At 43.8% G+C, this 20,338-nt stretch overlaps 2 protein-coding genes across 2 annotated transcripts in view; one reads left to right on the top strand and one right to left on the bottom strand.

Moving 5' to 3' along the window:
* Nucleotides 1–8,937: 8,937 nt before the first annotated feature.
* Nucleotides 8,938–20,338, bottom strand: part of Cep19 (centrosomal protein 19) — an 11,748-nt gene continuing 347 nt past the window's right edge. The window contains exons 2-4 of the mRNA XM_052740482.1: nucleotides 15,661–15,738; nucleotides 14,105–14,268; nucleotides 8,938–10,782 (exon numbers count right to left, since the gene is read on the bottom strand). Coding sequence (XP_052596442.1) covers nucleotides 10,421–10,782; nucleotides 14,105–14,234 — 492 coding nt within the window. The 5' untranslated portion in view covers nucleotides 14,235–14,268; nucleotides 15,661–15,738 and the 3' untranslated portion in view covers nucleotides 8,938–10,420. The remainder of the gene's footprint in view (nucleotides 10,783–14,104; nucleotides 14,269–15,660; nucleotides 15,739–20,338) is intronic.
* Nucleotides 19,331–20,338, top strand: part of Pigx (phosphatidylinositol glycan anchor biosynthesis class X) — a 25,256-nt gene continuing 24,248 nt past the window's right edge. Inside the window, exon 1 of the mRNA XM_052739902.1 lies at nucleotides 19,331–19,383. Coding sequence (XP_052595862.1) covers nucleotides 19,331–19,383 — 53 coding nt within the window. The remainder of the gene's footprint in view (nucleotides 19,384–20,338) is intronic.

The raw sequence follows: 20,338 nt of genomic DNA, 5'->3' as shown, positions 1-20,338 counted from the left end.
CGCTGTAGCTCATTTCCTATTGAGCAAAGCTTCCTCCTCAGGTCGGTTCTTGCCACACCCTGCAGGGGCGAGCCCTTTTTCCACAGAAAGAAGAAGAAGGACGGGCCCTGGGCCTGAGGAAACACATCCGCTCCCCCGGTGGTTGCACACCTCCGCGCCCAGAGGCTCCCAAAGAGCTCAATCATCTGCTGGCACAAAAGTCAGGAATTCTCAGTGCAGGTTGGCTGTACTTTCAGGTCACATTGGTTCCGGCAGCAGACAGGCCCCTCCTGTGGAATAATGTACTGCCTCAGTGCTGTCCCAGAACATGCTCCTGCTTTCCGGGTCACCAACAACACGATTCCTGTGTCAGCATGCCCCTTCCTCCTGAACAGATAAATGTCCCTTTGAGGACGAACTTGAACCTAGTCCACTTTTTAATATGTCCCAGTTGTTTCAGCCTACATCAACCCTTCCTCGGCATAGTGCCGGTGTGAGGGTGAACCTGTGAGCCACATGGGTGGCTGTGGGAAGGTAAACTTGGATCTAATAGAATTATTATGAGTGTTCCATAAACAGAGCCACAGTGGTGGAGTTCTCAGGAACACAGGAGAATTGTGGATTTCCAAAACTCAAGTACAAAAGCCTAGCCTGGTGGTTCTCAAAGTATGGTCTGAGGATGCTGGTTCTCAGTCCTACCCTAGGCTTGTGGGATCAGAATCCCTGGGCCAGTGATCTGAGTTGCGATGGGTAGATAAGTCTGCCCACCCTGAAAACCACGACCTTGAGTTAGAGGCTCGAAGGTCATGTCTTGATAAAGTAGTGAGTTTTGTACTCAAAAGTCCCAGAAGATGTGAAGCAAGTTGAAAACAGCTACTGCTATCCCATTTCTGTACAACTGGGTGCCAATGAGATGGCCCAGTGGTAAGGGACCCACCGCCAAGCTGAAGCGAGTTTGAACCCATGAGGTCCACGTGGTGGAGGAGAGAACCGACTCCTGGGAGCTGTCCTCACTTCTCAGTGCACAGACTTCCAGCAGCACACTTGGCACATGCTGAGCTCCATCCCCACAATTAATAAGTATTAATTCAAAATAAAACTGGTACCCCGGCAAGAACTGAGGAGTATTCTCTGCATTGAGGTTTTTTTGGGGGGCTACTAGTTTCAGGAATGACCAAGTATACAGCTGCCACTGTCTATGCAGATGCTGGACAATCTACAGTCTCACAGGAGAATGTTGTAGAATATTATTTTAAGATGTGTTACATTTGTTTATGCCGTGAAATATTTGTTTAATGATGCAAAGATGTGTTGCATTCTTTTCCGTTACATTTGTTTAACTTTGTGAAGCTGTGTTACTTTGCCTGTCTAAAACATCTGATTGGTCTAATAAAGAGCTGAACGGCCAATAACAAAGCAGGAGAAAGGATAGGCGGGGCTGGAGGACAGAGAGAATATACAGAAGGAGAACATATGAGGAGATGAAGGAGCCAGAGAACAAGGAGAGGAGGACGTTAGGGGCCCGCCACATAGCCACACAGCCACACAGCCACCCAGCCACACAGCCACACAGCCACCCAGCCACCCAGCCACACAGCCACCCAGCCACCCAGCCACCCAGCCACCCAGCCACACAGCCACACAGCCACACAGCCACACAGCCAGCCCTGGAGTAAGAGTGAAAGTAAGATACACAGAAGTAAGAAAAAGAAAAAGCCTAGAGGCCAAAGGTGGATGGGATAATTTAAGAAAAGTTGGCTAGAAACAAGCCAAGGCCGGATATTTATAAGAAATAATAAGCCTCCATATGTATTTATTTGGAGCTAAAAGAACTAAAGAGCAAAAGAGTTTAAAAAAACAAAACACAAAACACAACCAGCCACAGGAGGAGGTGCCAGGCTCCGCAGTCACCAGATGAAGCCCTCTGATTTGGAAGGACAGAAAGAACTGCTGGTCCCTTCCACATGGGGTGACAGGTTTTCAGCCTTGTGAATGAAGTCAGAGGGAAAGAACTCCAAACTACAAGGATCAACTTGGATTTAGGCATGAAGCGATTGATCGTAAATTCCCATGAAGTGTGACTCGGCCGTGCAGTATCCTTCCTGTGAGAAACCATAACTTGCAAACAGTGGCTCTGTCAGGCCTGAACCTTCCCCTCCTTGACCTTTCAGGTTCTGCAGCAGGGAATGATGGCAGTGGACACTGACCTCATGTCACCGCACTTAACCTGCATGGCACTTATGGCCATATGATATTTTTATTGACATTTCTCCTTAATGAAATGTGAGCTGTTTGTCCTCTGTGTTCCATTACTGGGGACAGCACTTGGCATCTTGTCAGTGCTTGAAATAAATCAGATGAATAAAGAATGACTCTAACCAGATATCCTGGCACCGTAAAAAGGTTATTAAAAGGTGACAAAGGTCGAGAAAGGCTCACCACGGATGTTAACCAAGGCATAAGTGACAAAACACACTGCTTACATCCTTCTGCTGCCAAGGGGAAGGTGTCTTTGATAAGTTAAAAAACAAATACTGCCCTCTGACGGTAGTTTTTTTCCCCCCACTTTTCGTTTTAGCAGCAATAAACATCCTGCTTTTCTTATGATGAAAATGTGCTGCACGCAGGCTAGGTGTGGTGGCACACGCCTTTAATCCCAGCACTCGGGAGGCAGAGGCAGGCGGATCTCTGTGAGTTCGAGGCCAGCCTGGTCTACAGAGCCAGTTCCAGGTCAGCCAGAGCCATACAGAGAAACCCTGTCTTGAGGGGGGTGGTGGTGGTGGTGGTGGTGGTGGTGGTGGTGTACTGGGTGTTGTGGTTCTCAGCTTCCAGCACTTTGAGGACTATTGAGGACAGCCTGAGGTAGAGTGAGATGCTATCTTAAAAAAAGTGTGGTGGGGCTGGAGGTTTGGCTCAGTGGTTAAGAGAACCTATTCTTATGCGACTTGGGTTCAATTCCCAGCACCCATATGGTGGCTCACAATCGTCTGTAATTCTAGTCCCGGGGATCCAAGGCCTTAGATCTTCAAGGGCACAAGACACACGTGGTGCACATGTGTACATGTAAGCAAAACACTCATGCACATTAAATAATAAAATAAATAAAATTTGCCAGGCAGTGTTGGCACATACCTTTGATCCTGGCACTCAGGAGACAGAGGCAGGCAGATCTCTGTGAGTTCGAGGCGAGCTTGGTCTACAGAGCAAGTTCCAGGACAGCCAGGGCTACACACAGGGAAACCCTGTCTTGAAAAACCAATAAATAAACAAATAAATTTAAAATTGCAATTAGAAAGGGGTATGTGAGATGTCTTAGTGGGTAAAGGAACCTCACATCAAGCTCCATGACCTGAGCTCAAGGTCCAAGAAGCACATCGTGGCAGGAGAGAACTGGCTGCCAGTGGCTGCCCCCTGGTCTCCACACATGAAAGAAACACAAGCTAGGTGTGGCGGTGCATGCCCGTAATCCCAGTATTCAGGAAGTTGAGGTAAGAGGAGCAGAAATTCAGGGCCAGCCTTGACTACACAGTGAGTTTGAGGCCAGCCTGGGCTACATGAGACTATGTCACAAAAGAACAAGGTTAACACTCAGGTTGACTGCAGTAATGCCAGATCCTTGGGAGACTGAAGAAGGGCTGTTTAAGCCCAGCAGTTCCAGACCAGCCTGGACAACACAGTTAGACCCATTTTGTGTGTGTGTGTGTGTGTGTGTGTGTGTGTGTGTGTGTGTGTGTGCGTGTGTGCGCCTGCCAGTAAGATGGCTTAGTGAGAAAGGACGCCTGCCACCAAGCCCAATGACCAGAGTTTGATCCAAGACTTACATGGTAACAGGAAAGGATTCCTGCAAGTTGTCCTCTGACTTCTTCTTTTTTTTTTTTTTTAAAGATTTATTTATTATGTAGACAGTGTTCTGTCTGCATGTATCCCTGCAGGTCAGAAGAGGGCGCCAGATCTCATTACAGATGGTTGTGAGCCACCATGTGGTTGCTGGGAATTGAACTCAGGACCTTTGGAAGAGCAGCCAGTGCCCTTTACCACTGAGCCATCTCTCCAGCCCTGTCCTCTGACTTCTATACAAGCATGTTTGCACTCGAACATACACACTCATATACACATGTGCACACACACAAACACATACACAAATGCAATTTAAAAATTAAGAACTCCGCCTTTAATCCCAGCACTCGGGAGGCAAAGCCAGGCGGATCTCTGTGAGTTCGAGGCCAGCCTGGGCTACCAAGTGAATTCCAGGAAAGGCGCAAAGCTACACAGAGAAACCCTGTCTTGAAAAAACCAAAAAAAAAAAAAAAAAAAAAAAAAAAATTAAGAACTCATATAAATATAAAATGAATACATATGAAGATGTAATAACTTGGGCCAGGAGGTCAGGGCACATGCCTTTAAAACCAGCACTCGGGAGGCAGAGGCAGGTGTATCTCTGTGAGTTCGAGGTCAGCCTGGTCTACAGATTACTCAAGTTCCAGGACAGGCAAGGTGGTTCCACAGAGAAACCTGTCTTGAAAAAAAAAATGTATTAACTAGTTAATGAAGAGAAAAAGAGGCAAGTCTGGCTTAAATACTTTAATATTCCTGTTTGTGTGTGTTCTATTCCTTCCCTATTCCCTCCATTTTCTCTCCCAACTTTATGTGGTCTTTTCCTTTCTGTTTTGATTCAGATAATGTTGAAGAACTGAGAATTTACAGGCATTCACAGAAAGTTGTTAAAATGATTTTTAGGTTAGATATAGAGTGGTTAATGGCTATAGGAAAATAAACCATGTTCTCCATGGTTATCTTCTTTATTGGACAGAGATCTTCAAGTTAACATATAAATGCACAGTACCTAGGCTCTAATAAAAATGTAAATAGCAAAGTTAAGCAGTCATTTCATAGAAGATTAGTGTTGGGGTTCAGGTCAGTGGTAGAGTGCTGGGTTCAGTCTTAAGCTCCAGGGAAAAATCCCTAGTGAAGCTTCTAAGCAATGCTCTAGAATAGTTGAGAAGACAGGCAGTCTTACCTTTCACCTCATTCATAAAATTTAAAACATGGGCAATCACTATAAGTTGATACATTTACTGGCAACCCCACTTTTAGGGAGAGGTAGATTTGTGGAGAGTGATGAGAAAAGAGGAAAGTGGGGAGAAGAGATTAGAGGTCTGGGAGAAAATGAACCTTGAGAATTATATTAAAATTTCATTTTTTATTTCCTTCCCTAACTTGCTCTCATTTTTTTCAAGCCCTGGCTGTCCTGGAACTTACTTTGTAGACCAGGCTGGCCTTGAACTCACAGAGATCCGCCTGCCTCTGCCTCCCAAGTGCTGGGATTACAGCCAAAAATCATCAGTTCAATTTTTTTTTAATAACTGATACATAGACACATACACACAAATTGTACATATCAGTGTGGTATTATTTTATAAATTTTAATTCACCTACTCTATTGATGTACTTCATTATCATAAATAAAAGATACTTTTGTCTTGTTTTTGAAGACAGGATTTCAATGTGTAGGGTAGGCTAGTCTTGAACTCATGATCCTCCTGCCTTAGTGCAGGGCACTGGGGTACAGGCAGGTGCCACCACACTAAAACTAATGCTGGGGGAGTAGAGAATCTAGTGTAACTATGAAGATTCTCTAGCACCTACATAGAACTGGGGAGAGGACAATGTAATTAAGAAATATTTAATAGTAGCAATCATAGATTTTTTGGCTCTGGTTCTAAGATGAGAGGCTTAGAACCAAACTATATTTGGCTACAACTCACAAGGTCATGAGCAATGAGGAAGCAGTCTCAGTCAAACGTGCTAAACTGAAAGTTTCCGAGGTCAGGTGTCCAGGAAATAAAGAGCATTCATTTGATCTGAAGAACACTCTTTTCTGTCCCAAACATGCACTATCAAGGAGGACCATTACAGAATCCTGAAACCCATATAAAAACAAACAAACAAAAACCCCCAAAAACAACCACTCAGAAAATGTAGAGAAAATGGATAAATTCTTAGATACACAGGGTACAGCAAAATTAAATCAAGCAGACATAAACAACACAAACACATCCATAACAAGCAATGAGATCAACCAATAAGGTGTACCCACAAACAACAATAACAACAACCCAGGACCTGATGGACTCACTGCTGAATTCTCCTGAACCTTTAAGGATAATCTAATGCCAGTATCTTTCAAACGCCTCCAAAACACAGAGAGGGAAGGGATAGCATCAGAACCATTCTATAAAGCCAGCCTGATACCCTGATACCAAAACTGGATAAGGACACAACAACAATAAAACTAGAGAGTTGGGGCTGGAGAGATGGCTCAGAGGTTAAGAGCACTGGCTGTTCTTCCAGGGGTCCTGAGTTCAATTCCCAGCAACCACATGGTAGCTCCCAACCATCTGTAATGAGATCTGGTGCCCTCTTCTGGCTTGCAGGCATGCATACAGAAAGAACACTGTATACATAATAAAACTTTAAAAACAAACAAACAAACAAAAAACTACAGACAGATTTCCATGAACATACATGTAGAAATTTTCAATAAAATACCTCAAAACTCATTCAGAAAGACCACCTAATATAACCAAGTTGGCTTCATCCCAGGGATGCAATTGATTTAGTACATGCTGTTCAATAAATGTAATACAATACATAAATGGATAGAAATCACATGACCAGTTCAGTAAAGAAATGGCCTTTGGCGAAGTTCAACATTCCTTCATGATTAAGCCCCAAAGAGACTAGAAATAAAGGAAAATATCACAACACAACAATGACACATATCACCCTTGCCACTTGCAATAAATAGTGTGCTTACTGTCTGCCTTTGGCTTTTCAAATGCTGAAGTAAATACTGGCTATTTGCTCAGATAAGAAAAAAATAAAAATAAAATAAAGGTACATATGACAAGCCTATAGTCAACATAATTCTAAGTGGGGGAAATGTTAAAGCATTTCTTCTAAATCAGGAATGAGACAATGGTACCTGCAGTTGGATTTTTTTTTCCTTTGGTTATTTGGGGGGCCTGCCATCTAACTCACAAATAAATCACACCGAGATGTGTTCTTACTTATGAATGCCTGGCCTTAGCTTGGCTTGTTTCTGGCCAGCTTTTCTTAATTTAAATTATCCCGTCTACCTTTGGCCTCTGGACTTCTTCCTTTCTCTATTTCTGTCTGCCTTTCTTTACTTCTTACTCCATGTCTGGCTATATAGTGGGGTGGCTGGCTCCTGATGTCCTCCTCTCCTTTTCTTGCTCCTTTCCTCCTTTTCTTCCCAGATTTCTCCTATATTTCCCAGATTTCCCTCTGCCTGCCAGCCCTGCCTATTTCTCTCTCCTGCCTCACTATTGGCCATTCAGCTCTTTATTAGACCAATCAGGTGTTTTAGACAGGCACAGTAGCACAGCTTCACAGAGTTAAACAAATGCAACGTATCTTTGCATCATTAAATAAATGTTCAACAGAATAAACAAATGTAACACATCTTCAACTAATAGTCTACAACAGGAACCAACTCTGCTTGAGATTCCAGTAAAGCTGCGAGAAAAGACGACAGAAAAGGGGAACAGAGAGGAGAGTGTGCTGGTTAGGTTTTTTGTCAACTTGACCCAAGCTAGGATGAGCTGTGAACAGGGAACCTCAACTGAGAAAATGCCTCCATTAGACTGACCTGTAGGCAAGTCTGTGGAGCATTTTCCTGATTAATGATAGATGTGGGAGGGCCCCTCCCAGTGTGGGTGGTGCCACCCCTGGGCAGGTGTCCTGGGTTGTATAAAAAAAATGAAGCTGAGCCGGGCAGTGGTGGCGCACACCTTTAATCCCAGCACTGAGGAGGCAGAGGCAGGCGGATCTCTGAGTTCAAGGCCAGCCTGGTCTACAAAGTGAATTCCAGGATAGCCAGGGCTACACAGAGAAACCCTATCCCCAAAAAACAAAAACAAAAACAAAAAAGAAAAAGACAGGAAGGTGAGCAAGTTGTGAAGATCCTCCATGCTCTCTGCTTCAGTTCCTGCCTCAAGTTCCTGCCCTGACTTCCTCAATGATTGACTAACTCTGTAAGATGAAATCGCCCTCTCCTCCCCAAGCTCTTGGTCCTGGTGTTCATCACAGCAATAGAGAGCTCATTAGGGCAGAAAGGAGACAAAGAAGTCAATTCATCCCCATGACATGACCCTAAAGATTCCTAAAGACCCCAAGACTTTACCAGAAAACCCTTATACCAAGCATCAACACACAAAATAACTAGTCTTTCTACATACAAATAACCAACTTGCCTAGGAAGAAATAAATCACGCCCCACCCTCAGCCGAGGGGCCATTGGCAGCTGACAGCCACTGGGGGAGGGGAGTCCACTTTCTTTAGTGGTGTGGCCCGGGGTAGGTTGCCCATGCACCAGTGGATGGCACCCTATACCCATGGGCACACAGAAAGCACTAACTGGACTCTGTGGTATACAAACAGAAGTCATGAAGGTGGGAAGGAGATTTGGGGAGGTGTTGTCAAGGAGGAGGTGGAGCTGGGGAGTGGGCAGTGGAGATGATCTAAACACATCGTATTCATGTGTGAAACAAAGAAATAAACCTAGGAATAAACCTAACTAAGGAGGTAAAAGAACTCTATAATGAACACTGAACACTGAAAAAAAATAAAACATTAGACTGCCCATGCCTATGGATTAGAAAAATTAATATTGGAAAAATGTTTGTATTACTGAGAGAAATTTAAAGATTTAATGTGGTCCCTATCAAAATTCCAGTGACGATCTTTACTGATGTAGGAAAAAACAGTACTAAAATTCATATGAAAGCACAAAAGACCTTGAAGAATCAAATGATTCTAAGTCAACAACTACAGACATACTCAAACATCCATGTTTACAGCTGTTATATTCACAACAGCTAGGAAATGAAACCAGCCTAGATATCCATTAATAGAGAAAACAGTAAAGGAAATGTATACATATACACAATGCAATTTTATTTAGCCTTAAATAAATGAAATTATGATATTTACAGGAAATGGAGAGAAAAGGACATCATGCTGTATAAAAGTTCAAAAAGACAAATACAACATTTTCTCTCGTATACAACAACACCAAAAATCTATGTTATTTTTTGTTGTTGTTGTTGTTGTTTTTGAGACAGGGTTTCTCTGTGTATCCCTGGCTGTCCTGAAACTCACTCTGTAGACCAGGCTGGCCTCATACTCAGTGATCCACCTGCCTCGAACTGCTGAGTGCTGGGATTAAAGACGTGCACCATCACCACCTGGCCAAAATCTAGGTTTTTATATGGGTATGGATGTGCTGGGGTGGGGGACTAAAAGGGGCACTATGAGAAGGAACTTTAAGGGGTACAGAAGGCAACAGAACACAGGGGACATGAAAGCAGAAGAGGGTGACTGGAAAGAAGGGGGTCAGTAAGAAGACAAGGGGACAGAGGTCGGGGGGATAGGAACAGAGGTTATTGATATACCCCTGAAGATGCCATAATAAAGCACGATCCTTTGTCTAACTTTCACAAATCAGCAACCCCTGGCAACCAAAACACCAGACTGAAGGAAAGAAAAAAGGGAGGAAAAGAAAAACTGGTAAGAGTTAACACTCAGCTCCAGCTTTATTCAAAGAGTAAGAGTTCCCTTGTAGAAAACCTATGATTTCTATCAATCAGATAATAGTCTAGTAAGAACAAACACATCTGCACACAGTGGCCGTGCTAAACAGATCAGTGCACATCTAACTCCTGTGCAGGTCTGGACAGGAGAACCTATTGCTCACTCATTGTGGGTGAACTTCCCACCGTATAAACCAGCCTCTCACAGGAAGTGGTTCTGGTTTCAGAGTAACTTTAGTGTACATTTCCTGATCGTGGGGGGACAGAATTGCCTTTGTCTGTCACACTGCCTACACTTGCACTGTGAGGCATTTTGCAGGTGCTTTTGTCTACCCCGGAGTCAAATACACAGGGAGACATAATGAACACAGGTTAATTCCAATCTTGTCAAACTATAATTATTCACTCTTTCCCAAAATCTTCTATGTCGTGACTCTTTACTACACCCTTCCCCCTTTATTTCATCCAGATTTTTACAAAAACATCTGTAGCATTCCAGGGCCATGCACAGGACCCTTTCTGCTGAGAGAAAGTCTTCCTTGCTATTCTGGGAGCCATAATCCAGGTTCTCACCCTCTTCAGCCTTCACTGAAAACCTGGCTCTAGTCTCTCTCCTGAGTAATATTATTAAAATATCTGTTTACACGTTTCTGAGTTACCTTCCCTTTAGACTGCCAGCTCCTTACAGAGCATTCCCACACTGTTCTTCTGTGTTTCTCATAGACCCACACAACACACGCAAGTGTTTTGGTTTTATATGTACATTAGTGTTTACACATTTTCTAGGACCGATCTTTGTTCTTTGTGGAGACATGGAGCAGGAGGTCTCAGAACTCATCCGCTGACTCTGTGTCCCAGCTGCAGGACAGCAGCTGTTCATCCTGAGGGAACTCAACTTCCACGTCATACACAAAGCTGGGGTCATCCTTTCTCTTCTGATTTTTCTCAAAAAGTTCATCCATGATGCTCTTCCTTTTGGCCAGCTCCTTGTCATCCAGTTTATTCAGGTCTTCCTCGGGGTCAATGGTTGTTTCCCGTTGAATCTGCTCCATGGTTTCTGCCAAGCTCTGTCCCTTCAAGTAACCGCGTAAAAAGACGAACAGCTTCTCCAGCTGTTTCAGGGACACCTGTTCTAGGTAACTCTTGTGCCGTGGATTATTCTTTAGTTGTTCAGCAGCTCGGGTACAATCTAGGAGGGAGAAAAGCATACATAAAACACACAGATCATACCTACCACAAACTACTGTAAGGACTAAGACAGACCAAAACCCTGAGATCACTAGCTCCAAGGTAGCCAACTAGCTAAAGAGGTTTATGGAAATCAATTATTATTCTTTAGAACTATTCTTTTACAGTAAATTGAGTTTCATGGGATATAATCATGTTGTTATGTAGCAGTTTATTTATTTACTTTTTCTGAGATTAAAACATAACAACCTGGTGTGGGGGAAGGGGGAGGGAAGAGGAAGGAGGGGAAACTGTGGCCGGGATGTAAAATAAATAAATAAATAAATGAATAGATACATACATACATACATACATAAATAGATAAACAAATAAACAAAGAAAGAAAGCTTAAAAAACAAAACAACAACAAAAAACAAAACAAAACAAGCATTCCATCCTATAGGCAAGCTCCTTCAGACAAAAAGAAAATGATTCAGAACAACTCCAGGAAATCCCTAAAACTGACCAGATTCACTACATCCTTCCTTCCTTGGAATAAACAAGACTGCCCAGGCCACTCTCAGAGGAGCCAAGCGGCACAAAAGACCCTTGAGAGCAGCCAGACCACCTAAAAGAAACAAAAACAAGTGCAGCTGCCTAAAAGAGGCTCCGGCCAACTGAGGCCCCCGGGAAGGACGCTCTCCCACCTGGGAGCTGCCTGCAGGCAGTGCGGTGTGCTCCAGCTTTGTGAGCTGTCACTCATGCCAGGTGTGAGTGACACAGCTGTCTTTGAGTCATTTCTGCTCCTGTGAGCAACCCCTCACCCATATTCCTATAAGGAACCCTCTAAAGCTCACTGGTTCACCAGACTGAACTTCAGTGGTATTTACACTCTGGTCTGTCATGGGCTCCCTATCTGAGATAAATACACATAAATATGTTGTGTCTCCCTAGGAAACGTTTGTCACATAGCACACACACGCCTGTAATCCTAGCATTTGGAAGAATTGGGAAGACAGACTGTCTTAGGCTCGCCTGGACTACTTAACCAGATCCTGACTTATAAACAAAAAACACAACTGGATGATATGGAGGTACATGTTTATAATTGCTTCTCATCCCAGCATTAGGGAGGCTGAAGCAGGAGGATATTCATGAGTTCATGCCAGCTGAGGTGACAGAGAGATCCTGCCTCAAAAAATACCCAAAATAGCTGGCTGGTAGTGTCACATGCTTTTAATACCATGCCTTTAATTTTATATGTATGTTTGCCTAAATGTATGTGTACCATGTGTGTGCAGTACCAGCAAAGGCCACAAGGGGGTGTCGGATCACATGGAAGAATTAGAGGATAGCTGTGAGCCACCAGGTGGGTGCTGGGAACTGAACCCAGGTCCTCAGCAAGAGCAGCAAGTGCTTGTAACTGCTGAACCATCTCTCTAAACCCTAAATAAAACATTTTAAATAAGTAAATAAACTTAGCTTTGGTGTGGAGAGAACAATATGGATTTTTTTCTTTTCTTTTTTACTTTCTTAACTAAAAAATTACTTTGGGGGATGTTAAAAACTTTCAACTGTCAAAGGAAGAAAAATGCCATAATTTTTATTTATTTTAGAGACTCACTATGTAGCCTTTTCTGGCCTAGAGATCACTCTGAAGACCAGGTTTGGCCTTGAACTAACAGAGATCCACCTGCCTCTGCCTCCTGAGTGCTGGGTTTAAAGGCATGCATGCCTGGCAAAAAAAAAAATGGCATAGTTTTTAAAAGGCAGCCGTGTGACACTAATAAAATGCTGTCTACAAGTAAAAAACATTTGGAGAAAGAGAGAAGGAAATTTAGTATTATTAAACAGTAGTATATCATTTAATTCATAACTATTCTAAAATATTAAATCACCAATTCTTTAACCGTTAAAAAGAATAGATTAGGAAACTCTTAGTTAGGGCTTCTATGACCATGATAAAACACCATGATCAAAAGCAAGTTGGAGAGAAAAGGTTTATTTGGCTTACACTTCCATGACATAGTCCATGATTGAAGGAAGTCAGGACAGAAACTTAAACAGGGCAGGAACCTGGGGGCAGGAGCTATTGCAGAGGCCATGGAGGGTGCTGCTTACTGGCTTGCTCAGCCTTTCTTATTCCACCCAGGACCTCCTGCCCAGGGGTGGCACCCCCCCCAGTGGGCTGGGTCCTCCCACATCAATCACTAACCAAGACAATGCCCCACAGGTTTGTCTACAGGCTAATCTGTTGGGGACATTTTCTCAATTGACAGTCCCTCTTCCTAAACGACTCTAGCTTGTGTCAGGCTGACACAAAAATACCAGCACAGGAACTGAAGTTTATAAACAATAAGTGATTTCATCAAGGTAACAATCTAGTCCCTGATAAAGTCATGATTTAAACCTAAGTTTAACTCTGAAGAACCTCTCATTCCATTGCATGAAACTAAATACCTCTCTCTTCTCTCTCTGTCCCTCCCTCTCCTTTTCTCTCTCAGTGGGGACTGCATCCAGGACCCTGCACATGCTAGGTAAGTGGTCTACATTCCCTCCCCAACAGAACTTTTTGTTTTTTTAGACAGATTATCTCAAGTTATGCAGGCTTGCATTTTCAATTTTTTGGTCTCAGCCTCTTTAAAGTGTTTGGATTATAGGTATATGCCACTACACCTGATTATGTCAGGCTATTTTTTTTTAAAGATTTATTTATTTATTATGCATACAGTGTTCTGGCCTGCAGGGATACATGCAGACAGAAGAGGGCACCGGATCTCATTACAGACGGTTGTGAGCCACCATTTGGTTGCTGGGAATTGAACTCAGGACCTCTGGAATAGCAGCCAGCACTCTTAACCACTGAACCATCTCTCCAGCCCCGTCAGGCTATTTTTTTTTTTTTTTTTTTTTGGTTTTTCGAGACAGGGTTTCTCTGTGTAGCTTTGCGCCTTTCCTGGAACTCACTTGGTAGTCCAGACTGGCCTCGAACTCACAGAGATCCGCCTGGCTCTGCCTCCCGAGTGCTGGGATTAAAGGCGTGCGCCACCACCGCCCGGCCCCGTCAGGCTATTTTTATTAAGTGATTGAAGAATATTTAAGACAGGAGGCAAGGGCTGGAAAGATGGCTCAATGGTTATGCGCACTTGCTGTTCTTACAGGGTTCCCAAGTTCAGTGACCCAATCAAGCAACTCACAGGCTTGGAGCTCCAGCTTCAGGGATCTCATGTCCTCTTCTAGTCCCTGTAGACACCACGTGCATGGCAAACACTCACACAGACACATATACATAAATAAATAAAAATAAAATTTAAAAGATAGGTGGCAAGATAAAACAGGGGTACCTGAGAACTTGGAGAAGTTTCGGACTGGCATGATGCGCTGGCGACTCTTTCCCTGGGTTTCGTTGTCATATATTAAGATGATGGCTGGGGGCTGAAACCTAATTCCGCATTTCTTGGCAACACATTTCATTTTCACATAAAATTCAGGGTAAACTGAAGGAAATCTGATAAAAATGGGATAGCTGTATAACAAGTTCCAGAAAAAGACAGGTTGAATGGAGCTGGGTATTGAATAAATCTGCCTTCTCCTTCTCCTTAGTGGATCTTAGCCCCAGAACTGTTTGCTCAGCTAATGAAGTTCAAGACTTTGAGGGCTACCTGGGAAGTTCAGTTTGGCCCAGGCTAGCCTCGTTTGTTGGATCTCTGAGTCTCTGCTTGGTTGGGATGCAGTTCGTTCCCACATGAGCTAGGTAATGCCATTTGGTCTGGACCCCTTAGTGTACTGCATTCTTACCAGAGATTACACAGGAACCTGAGCCCAACAGTTGACCTACAGAACCATTTGGATTTTCAGTTAAAGGACGTCTGAATCACCTCTGTCAATAGCAAGGTATTATGGTCCTTCACACTTTCTCCTTTTTTGAGTCAGTGTCTCATCTAGCCCCGACTGGCCTTGAACTTGTTATGTAGTGGAGGATGATCTTAAACTTCTGATCTTCCTGTCTCTACTTTCCCAGTGTTGGAATTATAGGCATGTGCTACTGAGCCTGGTTTCTGGGGTGCTACAAATGGAGCCCAGGGCTTCATGCACACTAGGCAAGCACTCTGCCAGCTAGGTTACATCCCCAGCACTTTTTTCTTTTAGATAAACATTTTTTTTTTTTTTTTTTTTTGGTTTTTTCGAGACAGGGTTTCTCTGTGTAGCTTTGCGCCTTTCCTGGAACTCACTTGGTAGTCCAGGCTGGCCTTGAACTCACAGAGATCCGCCTGGCTCTGCCTCCCGAGTGCTGGGATTAAAGGCATGCGCCACCACCGCTTGGCTTAGATAAACATTTTATACTGAGAGGTTCACTATTGTTGGTTGTTTTTGCTCTTTTTAAGGGGCCGCCACCCAGCTCCCAAATAAATCACACACGGAGACTTATTCTTAATTATGAATGTCTGGCCTTAGCTTGGCTTGTTTCTAGCCAGCTTTACTTAAATTATCCCGTCTACCTTTGGTTTCGGAGCTTTTCCTTTTCTATTCCTGTATACCTTTCTTTGTTTCTTACTCCGTGGCTTGCTGTGTATCTGGGTGGCTGGCCCCTGAGTTCTCCTCCTTCTCAAGTGCTCTTCTCTTCCAGAGTTATCCTTCTGTATATTCTCTCTGCCTGCCAGTCCTGCCTATTTTTCTCTCCTACCTTGCTATTGACCGTTCAGTTCTTTATTAGACCAGTCAGGTGTTTTAGACAGGCACAGTAACACAGCTTCACAGAGTTAAACAAATGCAACATAAACAAAAGTAACACACCCTGAAATAATATTCCCCACGACAGTTCACTAGACCAGATCTACCCCCCCCCCACTGTCTTAATTCTTTTCTTCATCAAGAGGTTATTTTTAAAATCATTACTTACCATCTATCTTCCCTGTTAGTCTACTTGCTCTAGGAAGTCAAGAAGTGTGTCCATTTTCATTAAGCTCTTAGCACATATCTGGAACACAATAAGGGTAATACTTGTTTAATGCTGTGTATTAATATAAACTAAGGTTCCTATACATTATCCTGGGGCACTGGGGCAGGAGTTAAGTGCTGTTTGTTACACATTGTGAAATAATATGAAGGACTGTGAGCTGTTACTAGAATTGTTAGTTTGTGTTGCAGCTTCTTTCTGTGAATGATTGAGATCATGCAGGGCAGTGGTTTCGCAGGCCCTTCTCTTACACCTCGCTGCCTGGAGTGGGGAACTGTAAGCCAAGCAGCCCCTTTCCTTGTAACTGGACAGACTCAGATTTCCTTCCTTTCTTTACTGTTTCTCTGAGGATACTGTAGAAGAACCACAGCTGAAGAGAGCCATCATGAGCACTCCAGCCAGCCTGCACAGGCTTTGGAAAGCAAGGGCACACCAGGCCCAAGCCTCAGTGAGTGTTGGTAATCCTATGTTCACCCAAGCCAGAGGGGCAGTAACCCTGGTGACTCAGCAGCGGGTCATTAAAAGGCTTTTCAAACGGCCTTTTCCATCCTGCTTTTGATCTTTAGTATTAGCACACCAGACTGAGCTATCGACACAAAGAAGACATGGTAAAATTGGCACACTCATAGCAGCCTCCATCCTGGCGGTAGTAGTCACAGCCCCAAGAAGACAATGGAAGGTTCCAGAGAGTAGGTAACTGTGGTGGTCTGAATAAAAATGGCCCCTAAAGGTCCATAGGGAGTGGCACTATTAGGAAATGTGGCCTTGTTGGAGTAGGTGTGGCTTTGTTGGAGGAAGTATGTCACAGATGTCTTCCTGTTGCCTGTAGATCAAGATGTTGAACTCTCAGCTCCTTCTCCAGCACCAAGTCTGTCTGCCTGCTGCCATGCTCCCTGCCATGATGATAACGGACTAAACCTCTGAATTGTAAGCTAGCCCTAATGAAATGTTTTCCTTTATAAGAGTTGCCATGGTCATGGTGTCTCTTCACCACAATAGAAACTCTAATTAATACAGAAGTTGGAGAGGCAGGCGGATCTCTGTGAGTTTGAGGCTGGTCTGGTCTACAAAGCGAGTTCCAGGAAAGGCGCAAAGCTACACAGAGAAACCCTGTCTCGAAAAACCAAAAAATAAAATAAAATAAATAAATAAATAAAACCAGAAGTTGGTGCCAGGAGTGGAGTATTACTGTGATAGGCCTGACCAATGCTTTTATTTGGAGGAATGTGGACTCCAGATTAGAAAAGCAGGTGAAATCTTTAAGTGGGGCTTAATGGGTCATACTAGTAGGAACATGGAAGACAGTGGTGCTGAGGGCAATTTGAACAGTGGGGACTGACTCAAGAGGTTTCAGAGGAAAAGAATGCTAGTAAGTGGCCTAGAGACCGTTCTTGTGGTGTTTTGGTGATGAATGTGACAGCTTTCTGCCCTTGTCCAGAAAAAATCTGCCTGAGCTAAATTGAAGAGTTTTGGATTATTTGTGTTAACAGAGGTATGGGAACCCATTTGGGTTTCCTCGTGGCTTTACCCCGCAGGAAAAAAAAATCTGCCTGAGCTAAATTGAAGAGTTTTGGATTATTTGTGTTAACAGAGGTATGGGAGCCCATTTGGGTTTCCTCGTGGCTTTACCCCGCAGGTCCGCATGGAGAGTATGACTGGACCACGGGCCTGAGTGCAGGTGTCTGAGATGTCTGCACTTGCTGTGCTGGGGGAGGTCCTTTGCTCCACCCCTTGGCATTTCTATAAATACCCTAGGGCAGAGACAGGATCTAGGCCCTCCCGAGGCTATCCTGTGTTTTCTATCCCCTCTATCCTTCTAACTAATATTTCCTGCTGCTCCTACTTAAGAGTACCCTGGGGAAAAAGTGGGGGTGGGATGGCCCCACACACAGAGGAAATAACAAAACAGCCTAGTATTGAACCTGTTGTGTGGTTATTAGTGTTCACTCTTAACAAGATTTATAATGAAAAGAAGCAAACTGAGCAAGGAAAAATACAAAATGTACAGTTCAAGGAGAAAAGGGCACCAGAAAGTGGAGGGAGCTAAGTCCTGTGCTCAAGGAGATAAACAGATTAAAGAAAACCTGATGTTAGATGGAATAAAGGGAGTAGTGACCTCAGGGCAAGATGCTACCCAGTTAAACTTCCAACTTGTGAAAAGGAATTAAAGAAAATCTCAGAGCCAGTGTGGTGGTGCAGCACTCCAGAGGCAGAGGCAGGCCAATCTCTGAGTTTGAGATCCTTTGAGTCTACAGAGTGAGTTCCAGGACAGCGAAGTGCAGGCATCCTTCCCCAAAACCAGAAGGCTGGTGAAGATGCATTTGAACAAGGGGGTCATATTCCAGTCCCAGAAAGCAGCAGAGCTTGGCAGCTTCAGCCATGTGGTTCTGGGTCAAGGAAAGAAGAAAGAGGTTATGGAATTCCCCCACCCCGACATGACTAAGGAAAGCCTCTGAGGCCAGGCATGTGTCAGGGGTTTCCTTACATGGAGGACCTACAGAGGCCATTGCATGAAGCTGTGAAGGAGAAGCCTGGATTGCCTTCAAGACCCCAAGATGCTGGAGATGCCAGAGCTGTGGGATACCTGCCAAGGAGAGCTGCTAGCAGGGAGTGGAACCAGCCCAAGAGAAAGAGTGTGTTGCAGTCAACAAAGCTGAATGGAGTTGGAGATCTGAAGAGTGTTTTGTCATCAGATATTGAGATGTGGAGTTTGGAGTTTGCCCAGCTGGTTTTTGGTCTTGCTTTGGTCCAGTATTTCCTCCCTATCCTCCATTTTGGAATGGTAATGTATATCTTGTGCCATTACAGGTTGGAAGTATGTGATCTGTTTTTTTATTTTGATTTCATATGGGATTATAGTTAAGAGACTTCATGAATCTCAGAAGAGACTTTGAACTTTGGACTTTTAAACACTGTTCAAACTGTGATAAATTATGGGGACTTTTGAGGTTGGACTAAATGTATTTTGCATTATGTTATGGCTACAAGCCTGTGGGGGCCAGGATAGGGAGCAGCACTTTTAGGAGGTGTGGCCTTGTTGGAGTAGGTGTGTCGCTGTTGGAAGAAGTGTCACAGATCTCTTCCTGCTGCCTGCACATCACAGTGTGGAACTCTCAGCTCCTTCTCCAGCACCATGTCTGCCTGCATGCCACCATGCTTAATGCCATGACGATAATGGACTAAACCTCTGAACTGTAAGCCAGCCCCAATTAAACGTTTTCTTTATAAGAGTTGCTGTGGTTGGGAGGAGGGAGGACAGGGGAATCTGTGGTTGTTATGTAGAATGAATAGAAAATCTCTTAATAAAAGAAAAAAAGAATTCTGATAATTGAATCAATCTGTACAAATTTGTCAACCAGTACATTTTGTTGTTGTTGTTAAAATCTGAGTCTCTGAGAATATTAAAAAAAAAAAAAGAGTTGCTGTGGTCATGGTGTCTCTTCACAGCAATAGAAACCCTAACTAAGACAACAGCTAAAGCAGAAACCCTAGAGAGTAGAGGCAGCAGAAGCTCTGAGGCCTAGGTGCTGAAGAGTTTCAGGGGGTTTCAGGCCTAAGGGCTTAGGGCTCTTCTACCCTAGGCCCAACAGCGATAATATGAACCACTGTAGGAATGGAGAATCTCAAGGCCCCCAAGAGCTGCGACTTAGTTCTGCTGGAGAACAAGTACAGGCACACTGTTTAAGAAATTGACAGCATTTATATTTGTTCATTACAGGAAAATGGGGACAAAGGAGGGCGGAAACATGAACTATTCACCTAACTTCTTTTTTTCTAGCTATAGGGATACACACATACATACGCACACCACAGTATATTTTTATATCATAGGATTTCCTGAATTAAAATGCAAATTTTACGGTTGCCAAGTAGATTTGTCATACAGGGCCATAATCTGTATTCTTACCCCTACTGCTAGATGTGAGAATTTTTACTTTTAGGAGGTCATAATAAGAGTTGCTTTTCATATTGCTGTGCTCTGCCTTTGATCCGAGTCAATGACCAGATACGACTCCCAGCTCACCTCGTTAAAGTATGATGTTAGCATACTTTCTAAAAAGTACTACTAAACACACTACATGGTCCACAAACACAAACCAATGGCCACACTTGTGAATAGAACTGACAATAGTGTAGGGCTTTGACTATAGAGTTTTGCTTTTTATTTATTTTTAATTTTGTTTTTTGAGACAGGGTTTCTCTGTGTAACGTCCCTGGCTGTCCTGGAACTTGCTCTGTAGACCAGGCTGGTCTTCAACTCTGACACCCACCTCCCTCTGCCTCCTGAGGGCTGGGATTAAGGGTGGCCTGGATATTTGGGGGGGTGGGGGAGTGGCTAGTGTCCATATTTCTTTCTTTTCTCTCTCTCTTTCTCTCTCTCTCTCTCTCTCTCTCTCTCTCTCTCTCTCTCTCTCTCTCTCTCTTTTAGGTTTTTGGAGACAGGGTTTTTCTGTGTGACAGTCCTAGCTGTCCTGGAACTTGCTTTGTAGACCAGGCTGGCAGGCTGGCAGGCTGGCCTCGAACTCACAGAGATCCGCCTGGCTCTGCCTCCCGAGTGCTGGGATTAAAGGTGTGCGCCACCACCGCCTGGGAGGCACTTTTTCTTTCCGGGGATCAATGA

Source organism: Peromyscus californicus, unplaced genomic scaffold (genome assembly GCF_007827085.1).
Source record: "Peromyscus californicus insignis strain IS unplaced genomic scaffold, ASM782708v3 Scaffold_16__1_contigs__length_79575227, whole genome shotgun sequence".
NCBI lineage: Eukaryota > Metazoa > Chordata > Mammalia > Rodentia > Cricetidae > Peromyscus > Peromyscus californicus.
This window is presented reverse-complemented; position numbering and strand designations above follow the sequence as displayed.